General features: G+C 42.2%; 1 protein-coding gene across 3 annotated transcripts; it reads left to right on the top strand.

Moving 5' to 3' along the window:
* Positions 1-3,615: 3,615 nt before the first annotated feature.
* On the top strand, positions 3,616-12,775 carry LOC109907788 (prostaglandin E synthase 3). 3 transcript variants are annotated; one of them, XM_020506000.2, is made up of 8 exons: positions 3,616-4,154; positions 7,695-7,808; positions 8,057-8,126; positions 8,259-8,357; positions 8,537-8,626; positions 8,805-8,861; positions 11,520-11,547; positions 11,701-12,775. In XM_020506000.2, coding segments are annotated over exons 1-8 (480 nt in total). In that variant the 5' UTR covers positions 3,616-4,152; the 3' UTR covers positions 11,721-12,775. The 3 variants fall into 3 exon arrangements, 2 of the variants coding, with proteins under 2 accessions (XP_020361589.1, XP_020361588.1); XM_020505999.2 differs by having other exon boundaries at positions 3,753-4,154; positions 8,537-8,674; XR_004203645.1 differs by having other exon boundaries at positions 3,758-4,154; positions 8,537-8,674; positions 8,805-11,547.
* The last annotated feature ends 6,449 nt before the right edge of the window (positions 12,776-19,224 follow it).

Below are 19,224 nucleotides of genomic sequence, written 5' to 3'. Positions count from 1 at the left end.
AAGGAACACTTGTCTCCAAGGAACACTTGTCTCCAAGGAACACTTGTCTCCAAGGAACACTTGTCTCCAAGGGATTTGTCTGAACAGGGATATTGAATACAGTTGAGTCCTTTATGTGTAAACTCTGCTCTGTTTTACTGAACTTTCAGAAGTCCCTTGTCTTAAATAATATTGTAGGACTGGATATCTTATTTCGGCAGTTCAATATACATTCTACACAGAGGAGTGCACCACAGATTTAAGTCGGAAGGGTGGAGTTTTCATGAGCTGGTGCTGGAAACTATCTGTTACTATGACTCATCAGAAGACGTCAAGTGAAAACTGCCCCTCTTGAGTTACTGATGGATCAAGGAAGCTGTGGCATGCACTCGGAAGGTTGGTAAATGGGAATACAAAGAGTAGTGTCTGATATTGTGGGCACCAAACCATTTCAAGCATTAGTATGATATCCTAGAAATACCTGACTGATGCTTATGGTAATATACCAGGCATCAACCCAGTGTTTCGAAGAGTAGGTATGTTAACCCCTGATACAGGGTGTTTCCCCATCCCCCCCCCCTAATGATAAAGGCTAGGAATAGAGTAACCGTAGATGTGGTCAGGCCAGGTCAACCACTTATTTTTTTTAACTAGGCAGGTCAGTTATGAACAAATTCATAATGACGGCCTAGGAACAGTGGGTTGACTGCCTTGTTCGGGGGCAGAGTGACAGATGTCTACCTTGTCAGCGCTGGGATTCGAGCTAGCAACCTTTCGGTTACTGGCCCAACCACTAGGCTACCTGGGGTCAAGTATGCTGCTATCTAGGGTTTGGCATTTTTCTTAATATACACTGCTCAAAAAAATAAAGGGAACACTAAAATAACACATCCTAGATCTGAATGAATGAAATATTCCTAAATACTTTTTTATTTTCATAGTTGAATGTGCTGACAACAAATCACACAATTATCAATGGAAATCAAATGTATCAACCCATGGAGGTCTGGATTTGGAGTCACACTCAAAATTAAAGTGGAAAACCACACTACAGGCTGATCCAACTTTGATGTAATGTCCTTAAAACAAGTCAAAATGAGGCTCAGTGTGTGTGGCCTCCACGTGCCTGTATGACCTCCCTACAACGCCTGGGCATGCTCCTGATGAGGTGGCGGATGGTCTCCTGAGGGATCTCCTCCCAGACCTGGACTAAAGCATCCGCCAACTCCTGGACAGTGTGGTGCAATGTGGCGTTGGTGAATGGAGCGAGACATGATGTCCCAGATGTGCTCAATGTTGCAGGCAGTAGAACGTTCTCCACGGCGTCTCCAGACTCTGTCACATGTGCTCAGTGTGAACCTGCTTTCATCTGTGAAGAGCACAGGGCGCTCTTCACTGAATTTGCCAATCTTGGTGTTCTCTGGCAAATGCCAAACGTCCTGCACGGTGTTGGGCTGTAAGCACAACCCCCACCTGTGGACGTCGGGCCCTCATACCACCCTCATGGAGTCTGTTTCTGACCATTTGAGCAGACACATGCACATTTGTGGCCTGCTGGAGGTCATTTTGCAGGGCTCTGGCAGTGCTCCTCCTTGCACAAAGGCGGAGGTAGCGGTCCTGCTGCTGGGTTGTTGCCCTCCTACGGCCTCCTCCACGTCTCCTGATGTACTGGCCTGTCTCCTGGTAGCGCCTCCATGCTCTGGACACTACGCTGACAGACACAGCAAACCTTCTTGCCACAGCTCGCATTGATGTGCCATCCTGGATGCTGCACAAGCTGCACTACAAGCTGCACTACCTGAGCCACTTGTGTGGGTTGTAGACTCCGTCTCATGCTACCACTAGAGTGAAAGCACCACCAGCATTCAAAAGTGACCAAAACATCAGCCAGGAAGCATAGGAACTGAGAAGTGGTCTGTGGTCACCACCTGTAGAACCACTCCTTTATTGGAGGTGTCTTGCTAATTGCCTATAATTTCCACCTGTTGTCTATACCATTTGCACAACAGCATGTGAAATTTGTCAATTAGTGTTACTACCTAAGTGGACAGTTTGATTTCACAGAAGTGTGATTGACTTGGAGTTACATTGTGTTTAAGTGTTCCCTTTATTTTATTGAGCAGTGTATATATTTCACTGTGACCTGCTGCTGATTATCAGGCAGAGTGAGTGAGATTTCAGACACACAAAGAATTCGAACACATCCAATTTGGATAAACTCACATACTGGGTGAAATACCACAGTGTGCTGTCACAGCAGCAATATGTGTGACCTGTTGCCACAAGAGATGGGCAACAGTGAAGAACCCATATTTATGTTCCCTTTTGTGCTTTAACTATTTGCACATCATAATATAGCCATAATATGACATTTGAAATATCTTCCTTTGGAACTTCTGTGTGTGTGTAATGTTTACTGAGCATTTTTTGTTTACCTATTTCACTTGCTTTGGCAATGTAAAAACATATGGTAGCTGAGTCACATGAGTGAAGAGGCATTTTATTTAACTTGCCTAGTTAAATAAAGGTTAAGAACAAATTCTTATTTACAATGACTGCCTACTCTGGCCAAACCCTTCCCTGACCCGGACGACGCTGGGCCAATTGTGCTACAACCCAGGATCGAACCCGGGTCTGTAGTGACGCCTCTAGCACTGCATTGCCACTCAGGATCCCCAAGACAGAAGCACGTCATGACAACGTCTTAGCAGTTGTAGGTATGCTATTTAGGTTGTCATTATGGAGACACCGATTTCCTTAACTTTTTCCATAAAATATTAACGTGCTGATGTGCGTCAAGAAATACCGCGACAAAGCACAGGAAAACGACTTTAGGCGCCATAGAGCGCATGAGATAAATTGGTTGAAACTGCCTTCTAATGTCGAATTTGTTTATGGAAAACCATATCAAGCAACACATGCAGTCAGTCATTGGTTATCGAGCGAGGGACATTTCAAATTGAAGTTATGGAACTTCTGTTATGGGGAGAAGTCCACAATGAAACTGACATTACATGTTGAGAAGGATACGTATGTTGGCCATTAAGTAGCCTAGTAATTTCTATGCCTATGTAGGTTACTGTATCCAACCATTTAATTCAATAAATATGTTGAAATCACTGGCGGCATTGCAAATAAACGTGTGCCACATATTATTAATATATGATTCGGTGATTGAAATTACAACCCCATCCTCAGTAGCCTATTCCAGCAAGCGTTTGGGCAACAGGAGCACTTCTTACCTCGTTATTTACGTTAAATGAGTCTCAATTTGAACTAAGCAAGCTGCTAAATCGTCCACTTTACATCTTGCCTAGGCTACTGTAGGCTATCGGGGAAATGCAATTAGCCTATGCCTATTGAAATGACAAGTCAATCTCGCAAATATGCCATCTATAACGGTTTGTAGTTTTAACATCTGGCACAATTAGCCTTTTGTAATTTTACATTACATTTGTAATTTTTTTAATTCGTACAAGTTTCTTGCACAGAGACTTCGAGATCTTCTGTCGAATTTTCACCCCACAAACTCTACTGTTGGATTTGTACATCGTTATGCATTTAAGGGATTTATTGACAATCATGGCAGTCAAACGAGTTAACATCCATTGATGGAAAATGATCTGGCGAGTTTAATAAAGGCGAATTATATTTTCTTGCAACCTATTCAAATTCCTTTAGTCACGTTAGCTCACAATTACTATTTTGATGAAAAACTGATTTCACCCCCCCTCCCCCCGTCATTATAAATTACGTCAATAGTCGATAACGTTAGGTTAAAAAAAAATACAAAAAATTGGTGGGGCTAATTGTGGCAACTCCCCTCTTGCTGCTGAAAACAAACATTTGGGCTAATGTTCAGGCCTTGCCGTAGCTGTTGAGTAGTTCACTGGGCGTAAGAAAATGTGACTAGACCTGGCAACCCTGCTCGTGAAGGCTCTAGAAACGTCGAAGGCGCGGTAGCTGCGTCACAGCGTCAGGTCCGATTCGGAGTCCTCGAGGTGTAAGACAGGGTGGCCTTGCAGTGTGTAGAATACAATACACAGTTCTGTAGTTCGCGCACACTTTTCTACAGCCCATTGAAACGAAATCCCCACAAGGAGAGTATTCTAAATTGAATTGTGTATCCCCAAGGAGACGGCGATCCCAACGGCATTTGACATACAACAAGACATGTAAGTTTGACGAATGGCGAGCGCGTGCTCCTGTACAATTTTAGCCAGCAAAAAAAGGACGCTAGCGCCAGTAGCTAGCTAACGTCGTTGGGTTCGCTATGCTGCTAGCTACCTAGCATACCAACATGCTTTCGCGAAAGACTGGAGGAACACCTAGCGATGATGGGCCTTCTTTCATAGCTGTTAACTACCAAGCTCATTTACAATGCAAGTTCATGAGAATGCCAATAACCATCATTTGATAACTAGCGCTAGCTACTAACGTTAGCCAACTTTAATATTTACTCGTTTTCTATTTACTCAGTCCCTTTTGGCTAATGGGAATTTTGCCCATTAGTAGAAACTAACTAGTTAACTGGCTAACTATCTAGCTTACAGTAACGGAAGTTGGCTGGCTAGCTAACGCGTTAGTGTGGTCAAGTGCATGGCTCCGCATGGCGTGTTTTCCTGTCCATGTTCCAGTGAGCTGACGCTAGCCAGGTAGCAAAACATATTCTACAACTGATTAACTTTATTAACTAGCTAGAATAGTTAGCATATATCAATCACCATGGGTTGGCCTTGCCTACCTAGCTAGTTAGCTTACGTTAGCCACAGAACGGAAATCCATTCACGAGATGTAACGTTAGCGTTCAAAGAGCTCTATCTAGCCTAAGTAGCTAGCCAGCTTAAGAGGATTTATAGAAATAATGAACGATGCATCGTTTTGCTGGAACGAAATGTTTATTCATACCGTGCAAATGGTTAGATAATGTCCAGTTGCTCTCAACAAAATGACGGACTGTTTATCCTACTGCTGACTAGCTGTGAGGAAGCCAAGCGAGATTGCTAATGATACAGCATGCTCATTGTTGACTGTCCTTAATAGTAGTTAACGTTACGTGCATTCGGAAAGTATTCAGGCACGTTGACTTTTCCCACTTTTTATTTAATTTTTTATTCACCTTTATTTAACCAGGTAGGCTAGTTGAGAACAAGTTCTCATTTGCAACTGCGACCTGGCCAAGATAAAGCATAGCAGTGTGAACAGACAACACAGAGTTACACATGGAGTAAACAATTAACAAGTCAATAACACAGTAGAAAAAAAGGGGAGTCTATATACATTGTGTGCAGAAGGCATGAGGAGGTAGGCAAATAATTACAATTTTGCAGATTAACACTGGAGTGATAAATGATCAGATGGTCATGTACAGGTAGAGAGATTGGTGTGCAAAAGAGCAGAAAAGTAAATAAAAACAGTATGGGGATGAGGTAGGTAAAAATGTGTGGGCTATTTACCGATAGACTATGTACAGCTGCAGCGATCGGTTAGCTGCTCAGATAGCAGATGTTTGAAGTTGGTGAGGGAGATAAAAGTATCCAACTTCAGCGATTTTTGCAATTTTGCCACATTTTATGTTAAAGCCTTATTCTAAAATGGATGGGGGAAAACAATCCCCCTCACCTGTACACACACTACTCCTTAATGACAAATCTATAACTTGTCTGTAGAAATGTTAGCAAATGTATTTAAAATAAAAACAGAAATACCACATTTACATAAGTATCCCGAACCTTTGCTATGAGACTCGAAATTGAGTTCAGCTGTATCCTGTTTCTATTGATCATTCTTGAGCTGATTCTACAACTTCATTGGCATTCTCCTGTGGTAAATTCAATTGATTGGACATGATTTGGAAAAGCACACACCTGTCAGCAAAATGAAAGGTCTCACAGTTGACCATGTCTGTCAGAGCAAAAACCCAGTCACGAGGCCGAAGGAGTTGTCCATAGAACTCAGAGACAAGATTGTGTCAAGGCACAGATCTGTAGGAGGGTCCCCAAAAATGTCTGCAGCATTGATGGTCCCCAAGAACCATCAATGGTCCCCATCATTCTTAAATGAAAGAAGTTTGGAACCACCAAGACGCTTCCTAGAGCTGGCCACCCAGCCAAACTGAGCAATCTGGAGAAGGACTTTGGTCAGGGAGGTGACCAAGAACCCGATGATCACTCTGACAGAGCTCCAAAGAACCTTTCAGAAGGACAACCATCTCTGCAGCACTCCACCAATCAGGCCTTTATGTTACTGTCCAGACAGAAGCCACTCCTCAGTAAAAGGCACATGACAGCCCGCTTGTAGTTTGCCAAAAGGCACCAAACGACTCTTAGACCATGAGGAACAAGTTACTCTGGTTGGGTGAAACCAAGATTGAACTCTTTGGCCTGAATGCTAAGTGTCACATCTGGAGGTAATCTGGCACCATCCCTAAGGTGAAGTGTGGTGGCAGCATCATGCTATGGGGGTGTTTTTCAACAGCAGGGACTGGGAGACTGGTCAGGATCGAGGCAAAGATGAACTAAGCAATGTACAGAGAGATCCTTGATGAAAACCTGCTACAGTACTCTCAGGACCTCAGGCTGAGGGTGAAGGTTCAGCTTCCAGCAGGAGTGGCTGTGCGACAAGTCTCCAATGTCCTTGAGTGGCCCAGCCAGAGCGGTCGAACATCTTTGGATAGATGTGAAAATGGCTGTGCGGCGATGCTCCTCCTCCAACCTGACAGAGCTTGAGAGGATCTGCAGGGAAGAATGGGAGAAACTCAAATACAAGTGTGCCAAGCTTGTGACTCAAGGCTGTAATCGCTGCCTAAAGTTCTTCAAAGTACTGAGTGCTTTGTCATTATGGGGTATTTTGTATAGATTGAAGGGGGGACAAAAACAATTTAATCCATTCCAATAAGGCTGTAACATAACAAAGTGGGGGGGGGGGGGGGATTCAAGGGGTCTGAATACTTTCCGAATGCACTGTAAGATCAGCTGTATGGTAAGAGAAATTACATTTGCATTGGGGCTTTTCTAATCCAACTGTAACAGAATCACATGAGAGCAGGAAGTAGTTAAATTCATGAAAAAAATCTAATGTTTTTAAATGATCACAGTTGAGTTTGCACAGTGAACTTTGCATATGTGATTGGCATGACATAATGCCAGCTTTGAACAGCTATAGATGTTTCAATCAGCTTTGACATAGCATCAGTATTTTCCATCCTCTTTTGATATGATCACCGTGAATTTGTTGACAGCCGGGTTGCTTTTTAATAAATGTTCAGCCGTTTTCCATTTTGGAACCATCTTGCCTTTACTGTACTCACAGCAAATTGATGCCTTATTGGCAACCTGATACACCTGTCTTTGACGGTGAGCCTTTGTGTCACAACTCGCAACTGTGTCCCACCTGCTCCATGCAGGTGCTTCACAGCCGTTTGTCCCCGCCTCCCACTATTAGTATCACTGGGGTAGGAGTTACCCTTGGGTACAGCTGTAGGATCACTGTAATGATTTAGGGTGATTTGCATGCAGTTTGCGATCCAAGACAACATTGCTGGTAAATACCAGCAGGAGATTCTCCCTCTCCAGTGATGATAGATACAGTAACTTTTGCTTTTCTGATTCTCCTGAAGCCAACCATTCTGTCCTGCGGGGGGGGTGCTTTTCTCAATTCACAAAATATTATGTAGTACATTGGCATTCTTTGAGTTTCTTGATCTGTGTTTCCAGGCATCCAGCGACTGCTAAGTGGTATGACAGACGGGACTCCGTCTACATCGAGTTCTGCGTAGCGGACAGCAAGGATGTCAAGATCAATTTTGAGAAAGCAAAGTTTGCTTTCAGGTGAGTTATGACATCTGTCAATGGAGTTTTAAAGAAAAGGTTTGCCGAACTGCTCTAGGCATTTGAAAATCCTTCTAATTCATTTTAAATATGTGCTCTGGGACTTTAGCAACTACTAATGTGTCGGGGCCCACTTTGGCTTGTGAGTGCTACTTTCAGAACTACTGGTTAAAAAGTATACATAAGTACCGGAGAATCCATTTTAAGTCAAATTTATGCTGAATTCTTTTCACCCCTCCCTTTACCAGTTGTCTTGGAGGAACTGACCAAGTCAAACACGAGAATGAAGTAGACCTTTTCGAAGCCATTGATCAAAATGTGAGGCACTCAATCACTTCATTACATTGTCACCCTGTCCTCGGGACGAGGTACAGATTGCATGAGGTATAAGTAATGGAACTTAATTTTGCGGAATGAAAATGTTCATGTATCTCTTGTACACACACACAGGAATCCATGCACAAACGCACAGATCGGTCAGTGTTGTGCTGTTTGCGAAAAGCAGAACCTGGGAAGCCGTGGCTGAGGCTAACAAAAGAGAAGGCTAAGGTCAGTTCTAGTGTCTAATGTATTTGCCCTATATAGTTAAATAAAAATTCTGTGCTTAAGTATTGGTTGATAATTGATTTTGGAACACGCTGAATTCTAAATGCATGTAAGGAGCCAGGAAGATGACCTCCAAACGAGCATCTGCAAGCCTTTTTGTCATGCGTGTTATCTCTCAACAGCTAACTTGGCTCAGCGTCGACTTTAACAACTGGAAAGACTGGGAGGACGATTCGGATGAGGAGCTAGGCAACTTCGATCGTTTCTCAGAGGTAGGAGATGGGGATATGGCGTTCAACACACAAGAAGCAATGGCTAAAGTAAGGGCTCTAGGGCAACTGGTGAACTTGCTCTTGATTGCTGTATGGACGGTTGGGCCAAGACTGTACAAATGAGTACATGGCAGCATGATGATATTTGGCTCACTGTTCTTTGTGATTCTGATTGCAGATGATGAACAACATGGGAGGGGAAGATGACCTACCTGATCTAGATGGTGCTGAGGATGTAAGAGCTACTCTGGAGTTCATTCTCTTTTTCTCCGTTTCACTTTATTTGATTTTGTACAAAAACACAATGTCATGTGCCTCTTGTGTATGAGCTTGCTAATGACTGATCAGTCCCTTTAGAAGAATGTGTGGGGCACAATATGTTCAAATCTTAATTGCGACGGTCATATCAGCGAGTCACACAAATTTCCCCTGGTGGCACTGTTGCCACTACGTTTCTCCAGTTGGTTGCATCAGCCCATGATTTGGTTGCACCAGTTTTTCCTGCGGCAGCATGCAATAGAGAAAATGAGTAATCGTCTTTATAAAGATATTCAGTGCTTTATTAACCCTTCTCCTACAATTTCCGTGGCCCTGTGGAAATCAAATTAACGAAGAAAAAAATCCATCATAATCCCTGTTTAAGATATGTTTTTTGAGTGGGGTGCGTCTCAATCCGCCAATATCGGTCTTCGGCATCTGCCATGGTGACACTGCGAAAATCGCCCTTATCACAAATCGTTCAGTTTGGCCAAACTATTATGACCTCTCTGTGGAAAGATGAGACTCTCACGGAGACACGGGACTTGTCTGAGGTCAGTACAACTACTGATGCCAATTTCTGTATGTATCGTCCAAACAATTTGGCCGACACACTACGAACACGTACATGTGGTTGTTTTGCTCCAGGACAACCATAAGGCTCATAAGACTCGTCTGAACGTCCCTAGTACCAGTTTAAGAAATGTATTGGAAGTACAGTACCTTCGGAAAGTTTTCGGACCCTTTGGCTTTTTCCAGATTTTGTTACGTTACAGCCTTATTTTAAAATGGATAAAATAAATAGAAATCCTCAGCAATCTACACACTACCCCCCCATAATGGAAAAAGTGAAAACGGGTATTACTGTTTTTATTTCTAAGAATTCAGACCCTTAGCTATGAGACTTGAAATTAAGCACAGGTGCATCCTGTTTCCATTGATAATCTTTGATGTTTCTACAACTTGATTGGAGTCCACCTGGGGTAAATTCAATTGATTGGATGTGATTTGGAACGGCACACACCTGTCTATATAAGGTCTCACAGTTGACAGTCCATGTCAGAGCAAAAACAAAGCCATGAGGTTGAAGGAATTGTCCATAGAGCTCTGAGACATGATTGTGTCGAGGCACAGATCTGGGGAAGGGTACCAAAAGAATTCTGAGGCATTGAAGGTCCCCAAGAACACAGTGGCCTCCATCATTCTTAAATGGAAGAAGTTTGGAACCCACCAAGACTCATCCTAGAGCTGGCTGCCGGGCCAAACTGAGCAATCGGAGAAGGGCCTTGGTCAGCGAGGTTGCCAAGAACCTGATGTTCACTCTGACAGAGCTCTAAAGTTCCTATGTGGAGATGGTGTCCTTCTGGAAGGTTCTCCCATCTCTGTAGCACACCACCAATCAGGCCTTTATGTTAGTGGCCAGACGGAAGCCACTCCTCAGTAAAAGGTACATGACAGCCCGCTTGGAGTTTGCCAGACGGTACCTAAGACTCTCAGACCATGAGAAACGAGACTCTCTGGTCTGCTGAAACCTAGATTTAACTGTTTGGCCTGAATGCCAAGTCTCACGTCTGGAGGAAACCTGGCACCATCCCTACGGTGAAGCGTGGTGGTGGCAGCATTATGCTGTGAGCATGTTTTTCAGCGGCGGGGACTGAGAGACGAGTCAGGATTGAGGCGAAGATGAACAGAGCAAAGTACAGAGAGCTCTTTGGTGAAAACCTGCTCAGGACCGCAGACTGGGGCGAAGGTTCACCATCCTACAGGACAATGACCCTAAGCACACAGCCAAGCAACGCAGGAGTTGCTTCGGAACAAGTCTCTGTATGTCCACATGTTAGCTTAGTAGAACCCAGTTTTCAGATTTTTTTGGCAAAAATCTCTGAACAAATCTTTACGCACTAATCTAGGTTTATTTAGGTTCAATAAACCACCTGAGTATGTACAAACTCAAATGCTAGATTGCTAACTAATACCCAATGCTAGTATCCATGTATTAATCTAACAGTAAATGTAATCTCCTAAAAAACGTTGCAGTTGTAGCCTACTTCCCAGTGAGACTTATGCAAATCACAATGGCGGATGTGCATTTCGCGCGCTCTGTCTCAAAAGCCATAGGCCTTTAAAATATCTTTGTTTTAAAAGGGTGCTATTGAGCTCAATATTGAGAGTTGAGAAATGAATAAGAAAGCTGTGAAATGCCTCTTCAATAGTGACAACCGTATTAACACAGGATAGCTGTTTTCACCGTAATTGGATTTTGAAATGTTATACAATCTGAAGAGATTCTCCCAGAGAATTATTTTCCCCCCCGGGAAGGGCAGTGAGTGGCCCACTTGTCACCGCAGAAGTCCCCAGCCAAACAGGCACTGGGCCATGGCAGATACTTTCATTGCAGGAATCATGAAGATAATGCTCTTAACTGTTTTTGAGCAAATCATGGTTTTAACCTAACCCCTTAGAAAAATAGGAAGTTTTGCATGTAGAATGTGCAGCTCGCATCCATACGACCAATTACGACCAATTACAAATTGAACTTCCACAGCCAAGTAAATGGGTCGCAAAATGCGACTAAATTGTCAGTCAGGAGCCCTTTCATATGCAACTTCTCATGCTTATTTCTGTTCCTGTTTAGGATGAGTCTGCAGATAGTGACGATGAAAGTAAGTGAAATGTTTTCTCATCACACAGATTTCTAATAATTTTTATACTCTGACATCCCTTAACCCAGAAATGTTAAGTGCTATCCGAAGTATATTGTTTTTATCTCACGGCCATTTATTTACTTTCCATTATTAATAATTTTTCTCTCCCAGAAATGCCTGATTTGGAATGAAAAACCTCAAACCTGGAAGAGGGATGGAAGGAAGAATCAAACTATCTTGAAATTGAAGACTGGGGAAAAAAAATCTGTACAGATGAGTCGGTAGCCATGTTTAAATCCATAGCCTCTGCTCCAGAGCTAATTTCCAATCAGTCCACTTAAGGTTGATATGCATAGTGTTGTACAGAGTAGCAGTCTCCACTTCCATTTGCAGTGCTGCACTCTTGGCGTGTCCTGTTTTTACTATTATTAGATTAAGCATTCATGATTTGTTACGGATGTACTGTATAGTCATCCTCAACCTAGAAAGCAATACATGTGAAGAGATTGTCAAGTGTAATGAAAAGTAATTAAACATCTGTTTTATCCTCCCCCACAAGGTTCTGTGTTAAGTTAGTTGAGCAGTGTACCAGAACAGTTGAACATTTTCTGTTTGGTTCCCACTTGTGAGCCTCCCTCCCCTGTGGCATATAGATAGTGATCAGAGAAACGGTTCCGTGTTTCAGTAGCTTAGCCTTTACGCTTACATGTTTCCCTTTCTTCCTCACCTGTTATGTCGCAAACAGTTTATCAATGTTATGTTCATTTAGATTTGAAATGTTCTGGAATTCATTACAGGCATCTGACTTTATGTTGCTCCCCACTTTTGTTATTTGACTAATCCTGTATTACTATTTGCGATCCAACAGCAGTTGAGTTATTCATCACACATTTACGCAGGAATAGAGCATACACATTCCTATCTGTTTAGGCCTTTGTAAACATCTGGATTTGTCTTGTACCCTAAAGAATATTCCATCTGTTTAGAGTTATGGCAGTTAAAATATCCCTTGTGTGGGGAGTGGGTTGTTGATATGAGATGGTAAACTTGTATAATGACCAAATTATATTTGCAGTGTCAAGAAAATGTAAGTCCGGGGAGATGAATAGAAGCGTCGTTATTGGTGTGTATGTCAACTTGTCAGGTTATCACAGGCTGAAGAACTTAAATTGATGTTGAATTGCAGTGGATTTTTTTATTTTTTATTGTCTACGTCTTTTTAATAAACTAAGACTCATGTTTCACACGGTGTGTGTTTGAAGACTGTCTATGCGTGTCAAAGCAGTTTTAGGGTGCGACATGGCTACTGAAATACACGAATCACTGTTTTTCCAAAACCATTTACCAAGAACAGGCTACTGTATAAAGCTGTATGCCTCCAGACATATCTGGACAGCTGCTCGCTGAAGAAGGAAAATAAATATCCTAGAAATAATTCTGCTCCGTGTTCAATATCTATCACCAATAACGTTATGAGCGCTTGGGTGCACGCTTGTTCCCCCCCCCCCCCCCAACCTTGCACTTTTAAATAGGATACAATAGCCTGTACTAATTAAGCAAAGGTACAAGGGAGTGTGGTACATTGGTAATATACCATGGCTATGGGCTGTTATTATGCACAATGCAGAGTGCCTGGAAATGGCCCTTAGCCATGGTATATTGGCCATATACCACAAACAGGTGAGGTGCCTTATTGCTGTTATAAACTACTTACCAATGTAATTGGAGCAGTAACAAATGTTTTGTCAGCCAATCAGCAGAAACACCCAGTTTATAATCAACATTTGTATTGTATATTGTATCATCTGTTCTTTCGGGGTGAAAAAGTGAAATGATGGAGAGTGACATCAAATCAAATTTATTTATATAGCCCTTCATACATCAGCTGATATCTCAAAGTGCTGTACAGAAACCCAGCCTAAAACCCCAAACAGCAAGCAATGCAGGTGTAGAAGCACATGTCTGAGCAGCGGATGACCACCGGGTATAGGGGATGGGGAGGCCACTGTGAAAGATGGCCACCGAGAACTATGCTTATCTACAACAAGCATTAAATGTTACATATAGAATCAGTATCTGTCTAATTGATTACACTAAAATGAGAATAGGGCTATATATAAACATTTAAAAAAAGAAAGCATACTGCGTTAAATTCCAGTGTGATGGGTGAAAAGTGTCACTAAAAATATAAATGTTGTATATACCTACAGAAATAGAAAATTATTGTATTTTTGTAATTGTAACTTTAGGGATGACTAAATTCATGTGAGTTGTATAGATGTAATTCTAAGTGTGTGTTAGTAAATTCACTCTGGCTATCTTATCAGATTTCAGATGTCCAATCATCTGACACGCAGAATACTTGATGCAATCAATCATCAAGTTTGCAGACTACACAAAAGTAGTTGGCTTGATTTCCAAACAACGACGAGACAGCCTACAGGGAGGAGGTGAGGGCACTCGGAGTGTGGTTTCAGGTAAACAACCTCTCACTCAACATCAACAAAACAAAGGAGATGATCGTGGACTTCAGGAAACAGCAGAGGGAGCAGCCCCCTATCCACATCGAAGGGACAGCAGTGGAGAAGGTGGAAAGTTCCTCGGCGAACACATTACAGACAAACTGAAATGGTCCAACCACAGAGTGTGGTGAAGAAGGAGCAACGGCGCCTCAACCTCAGGAGGCTGAAGAAATGTGGCTTGTCACCCAAAACCCTGACAAACTTTTACAGATGCACAATCAAGAGCATCCTGTCGGGCTGTATCACAGCCTGGTACGGCAACTGCACCGCACTCAACCGCAAGGCTCTCCATCGGGTGGTGCGGTCTGCACAACGCATTACCGGGGGCAAACTATCTGCCCTCCATGACACCTACAGCACCCGATGTAACAGGAATGCCAAAAAGATCATCAAGTAGGGTTGCAGAGGATTGGAATCTTTCATGGAAAATGGGAAGTAAAGCCAGAGAATGAGGAATTTTGCTGAAATTCATCAAAAACGTTAGCTTATAACAGTGAACCTTTTTTTGTTGGATACACATAAGGCAATTCTAGGTCTTGTGGCATATTTTGGTTAAACTATCCCAAATTCAATGGAATTGCAACCCTCTGCATGCACAGTGAATTCTTCCATCATGTGCAGTGCACTCTTCCATCACATGTACAGCTGATCCTCAAGATCTTGCACACTAATGAGATGCTATTGAGCCCACACTACTACACTGTCTGAGCCAAGGACAACATGCTTTCTGGTAAGTTTTGATTACAATACTGGGTGGGGTGAATATATTTTATTTGACATGACTTTTTAAATAGTAAATAGTAGCCTACAGCAACGTGTGTTTCAATCCTTTCTAACTTAACAATTTCTGCAAGTTAGTTTTTGCTACCATGTGGGTTTTAGCTTGCTTGAGCATGCTAACTGAGGAGTGTTAATGTTTCATAAAAAATGTATCTTACAAAGGAGTTGTTTAATCTAACTGCTTAACTATTTGTACATGTATCTGTTTTTTTTCTCTCTAATTCTTCTCCCCCTAATCTTTACACGAAATTGCCACGGGCACTATCTGATGTGTGGAGACATTTCGCTGCAGCTAATGTAGAAGGAAAGGCTGTGTACATTTGCAAATACTGTGCCAAATCATTATGTGAAGAATGCAACAAAAATGCAGAATCATCTGGCCAAGTGCATAATGTTCCCTCAGCGCTCACAACAAGCAACCTCTGACAAAAGTCCCTCTGCTTCTATTTGAGGTGTAAATGATGAATCAGACACCTTACTGATAGCAACAGCTCATGGTCCTCCTGAAATCATACGTTTTTTTTGCCTCAATGGAGGAACGTAGTCAGAGAAATGCTGATGAATGTCTTGCTCGGGCTGTGTATGCAAATGGTTCACCTCTGATGCTCACAGGCAATGTGCATTGGAAGAGATTTCTGAAAGTTATTCGCCCAGGATACACCCCTCCAACCAGACATGCTTTATCTACTAATTTGCTGGATGCAGAGTTCAAGTGAAGTTCAAGCAAATCATAGAGATAGCAGACTATTGCGATCATCTCTGATGGGTGGTCGAATGTTTGTGGGCAAGGAATAATTAACTACATCATCTCCACCACACAACCAGTATTCTACAAGTGCACAGACACAAGGGACAACAGACACACTGGTCTCTACATTGCAGATGAGCTGAAGGCAGTCATCAATGACCTTGGACCACAGAAGGTACTGGTGACAGACAATGCTGAGAACATGAAGGCTGCTTGGTCTAAAGTGGAGGAGTCCTACCCTCACATCACACCCATTGGCTGTGCTGCTCATGCATTGAATCTGCTCTTCAAGGACATCATGGCACTGAAAACAATGGATACACTCTACAAGAGAGCCAAGGAAATGGTTAGGTATGTGAAGGGCCATCAAGTTATTGCAGCAATCTACCTCACCAAGCAAAGTGAGAAGAATAAGAGCACCAGTTTGAAGCTGCCCAGCAACACCCATTGGGGTGGTGTTGTTGTCATGTTTGACAGTCTCCTGGAGGGGAAGGAGTCTCTCCAAGAAATGGCCATATCACAGTCTGCCGATATGGACAGCCCCATGAAGAGGATCCTCCTGGATTATGTATTTTGGGAGAGAGTGGTAAACAGCCTGAAACTCCTGAAACCTATAGCAGTAGCCATTGCACAGATTGAGGGAGACAATGCCATCCTGTCTGTTATTCACACTCTGCTTGCAGATGTAAGAGAAGAAATCCGTACTGTCCTGCCCACTTCACTGTTGTTTCAAGCAGAGGAAACTGCAGTTCTGAAATACATCAAAAGGTGTGAAGAATTCTGCCTGAAGCCCATACACACTGCAGCTTACATGTTGGACCCCAAGTATGCTGGCAAGAGCATCCTGTCTGGTGCAGAGATCAACAAGGCCTATGATGTCATCACTACCGTGTCTTGCCACCTTGGCCTGGATGAGGGCAAGGTTCTTGGCAGTCTGGCGAAGTACACTCCCAAGCAAGGGCTTTGGGATGGAGATGCAATATGGCAGTCGAGCCAACATATCTCATCAACCACCCGGTGAAAGGGACTTTGTGGATCTGAGGCTCTTTCCCCTGTTGCCTCTATCATCCTCCAAATCCCACCAACATCAGCCGCCTCAGAGCGCAAATGGTCCTTGTTTGGGAACACACACACACACACCAAAGCACGCAACAGGCTGACCAATACAATAATTGGTGGCCACCCGGGCAAATTTGAGCCTGACAATAAGCCATCCTCAACAAGGTTGGAAAGTGACAGTGAAGATGAGGCCTCAGAGTCTGATGTTCAAGAAGTGGACATAGAGGTCTAGGGAGAAGACATGGAAGCCTGAGAGGAACACAACCAAAGTTTTAGTTTCCAGACTATCATTTTACAGATGTATGTTGAAAAAGTTTTGGGTAGTGGATCATTGAGGATCATTCAATATTCCCTTTTGTTGTTCAGTGAAATCATCCTATGTGAAGAGTCAACTCATTTAATTAAAGTTCAATTCGTAACGAAATTGTTGTTTTTATTTTTATTGGACGGATTTAATCATTTGCAATTATGTCTAATTATGATACGGTAAAAGGTTTATGTTTCTGTCTCCATACAATATGGTAAATATATCCAATGCAAAAAAACATTACATTTAAATGATATTAATATTAATTTGTATATATTCACATTAATTCCCACGGAAAGTTTCCACCTCTGAATATTCCCCAAAATGTGCAACCCTATCAAGGACAACAACCACCTGAGCCACTGCCTGTTCACACCGCTACCATCCAGAAGGCGAGGTCAGTACAGGTGCATCAAAGCCGGGACTGAGAGACTAAAAAACAGCTTCTATCTCAACGCCATCAGACTGCTAAACAGCAATCACTAACTCAGAGAGGCTGCTGCCTACATTGAGACCCAATCACTGGCCACTTTAATAAATGGATCACTAGTCACTTTTAAATAATGCCACTTTAATGTTTACATATCTTACATTACTCATACCATATGTACATACTGTATTTTATACCATCTATTGCACCTTGCCTATGCAACTCATCTATATACTTATATGTTCATATTCTCATTCACCCCTTTAAATATGTGTATATTAGGTAGTTGTTGGGGAATTGTTAGATTACTTGTTAGATATTACTGCAGTGTCGAAACTAGAAGCACAAGCATTTCGCTACTCTCATTAACATCTGCTAACCATGTGTCTGTGACCAATAAAAATGTGATTTGATTTGCGAACACGCAACACCCGTTGAATATGACAGGTGTCAGTAAAAGTCGGCAAGAAAACGTAATTGAATTGTTGCCAGCAGCACAGTTGCTCTAGATAACATGAAAACAGCCTAACCAGCTCTGCTAGGGCAGGTAAACTGGTCATAGTGAGGTGTTCTCTCATTTGTATCTGGAATTAGCTATCCAACTTTGCTTGGGTGCTTGACTGCTGTTGTGAGGTCAGAATGCTCGAATCAAACCTACAACCCTACTCCTCAGACAAACGAGATTGTGATCTGAACGCTCTGAGAGCGAAAGACACTGAATTTACGAATGGACAATGTGACAACTCTCTGAATTTACCAACGGACAATCTGACAGCACTCTGAATTTACGAACGCCCAGAGCACACTTGCACTCCAGAGTGAATATACAAACACACCCTAAGAAGCGGTTAATGTGTTCAATGTGAGCTATTTTTATGCCTCTCTCGCCTACGTTCCGTTTCAGCTTCTTTTACTTTCGGTTTTGTACACCAGCTGAAAATACAATACTTTTTTGATTATGGAAAATATATTTCACTGCGGTTTAGATGGTACAATGATTCTCTACACTATACTTCCTTGTTTTGTGACATTAACGGAAATTAGGCGAACTATTAGAATTTTAGCAACCAGGAAATGGCGGATTGATTTCTACATAGAGCATCTTTAAACGAAAACCTCCCATCTCAATACTATCTCATCATCACTTCCTGTTGCATTCTGACCAGACACACTTTGCGCTCTAATGATTCCGAGGGAGACATCCCGTCGGGTCCTAGAGCCGCTATTTGTATTCGGTATTGAATGAGAGTAATTAAATAGTTATGCCATGAAAACTGTGGAAGACGATTAGGAAGTGTGAGACGAGAGGAGGTAGTGCGTTGAAAAGGGTTCAGCAATAAAGGGGATAATGTGAAATGGCTTAATGAGAAAGCAATAGTTATCGATTAAAAATCAGTTTCTTTTGAGTAAACAATATTATCAAATAAAATTTTATTTGTCACATACATACACATGGTTAGCAGATGTTAATGCGAGTGTAGCAAAATGCTTGTGTTTCTAGTTCCAACAATGCAGTAATAACCAACGAGTAATCTAACCTAACAATTTTACAACAGCTACCTTATACACACAAGTGTAAAGGGATGAAGAATATGTACATAAAGATATATGAATGAGTGATGGTACAGAACGGCATAGGCAAGATGCAGTAGATGGTATCGAGAACAGTATATACATATGAGATGAGTAATGTATGTATGTATGGTATTTGTTTTATGCTTTTCTTGAATGTGCCCATTTTGTGAAATGAAACTCTGGCAAAACTGAAGATTAAATGCAGTGCATTTGGAAAGTATTCAGACCCCTTGACTTTTTCCACATTGTTACATTACAGCCTAGTTCTAAATAA

Source organism: Oncorhynchus kisutch, linkage group LG17, assembly GCF_002021735.2.
Source record: "Oncorhynchus kisutch isolate 150728-3 linkage group LG17, Okis_V2, whole genome shotgun sequence".
Classification (NCBI taxonomy): Eukaryota; Metazoa; Chordata; class Actinopteri; order Salmoniformes; family Salmonidae; genus Oncorhynchus; species Oncorhynchus kisutch.
The sequence above is the reverse complement of the archived record's forward strand: the minus strand, read 5'-3'. Positions and strand labels throughout refer to the sequence as shown.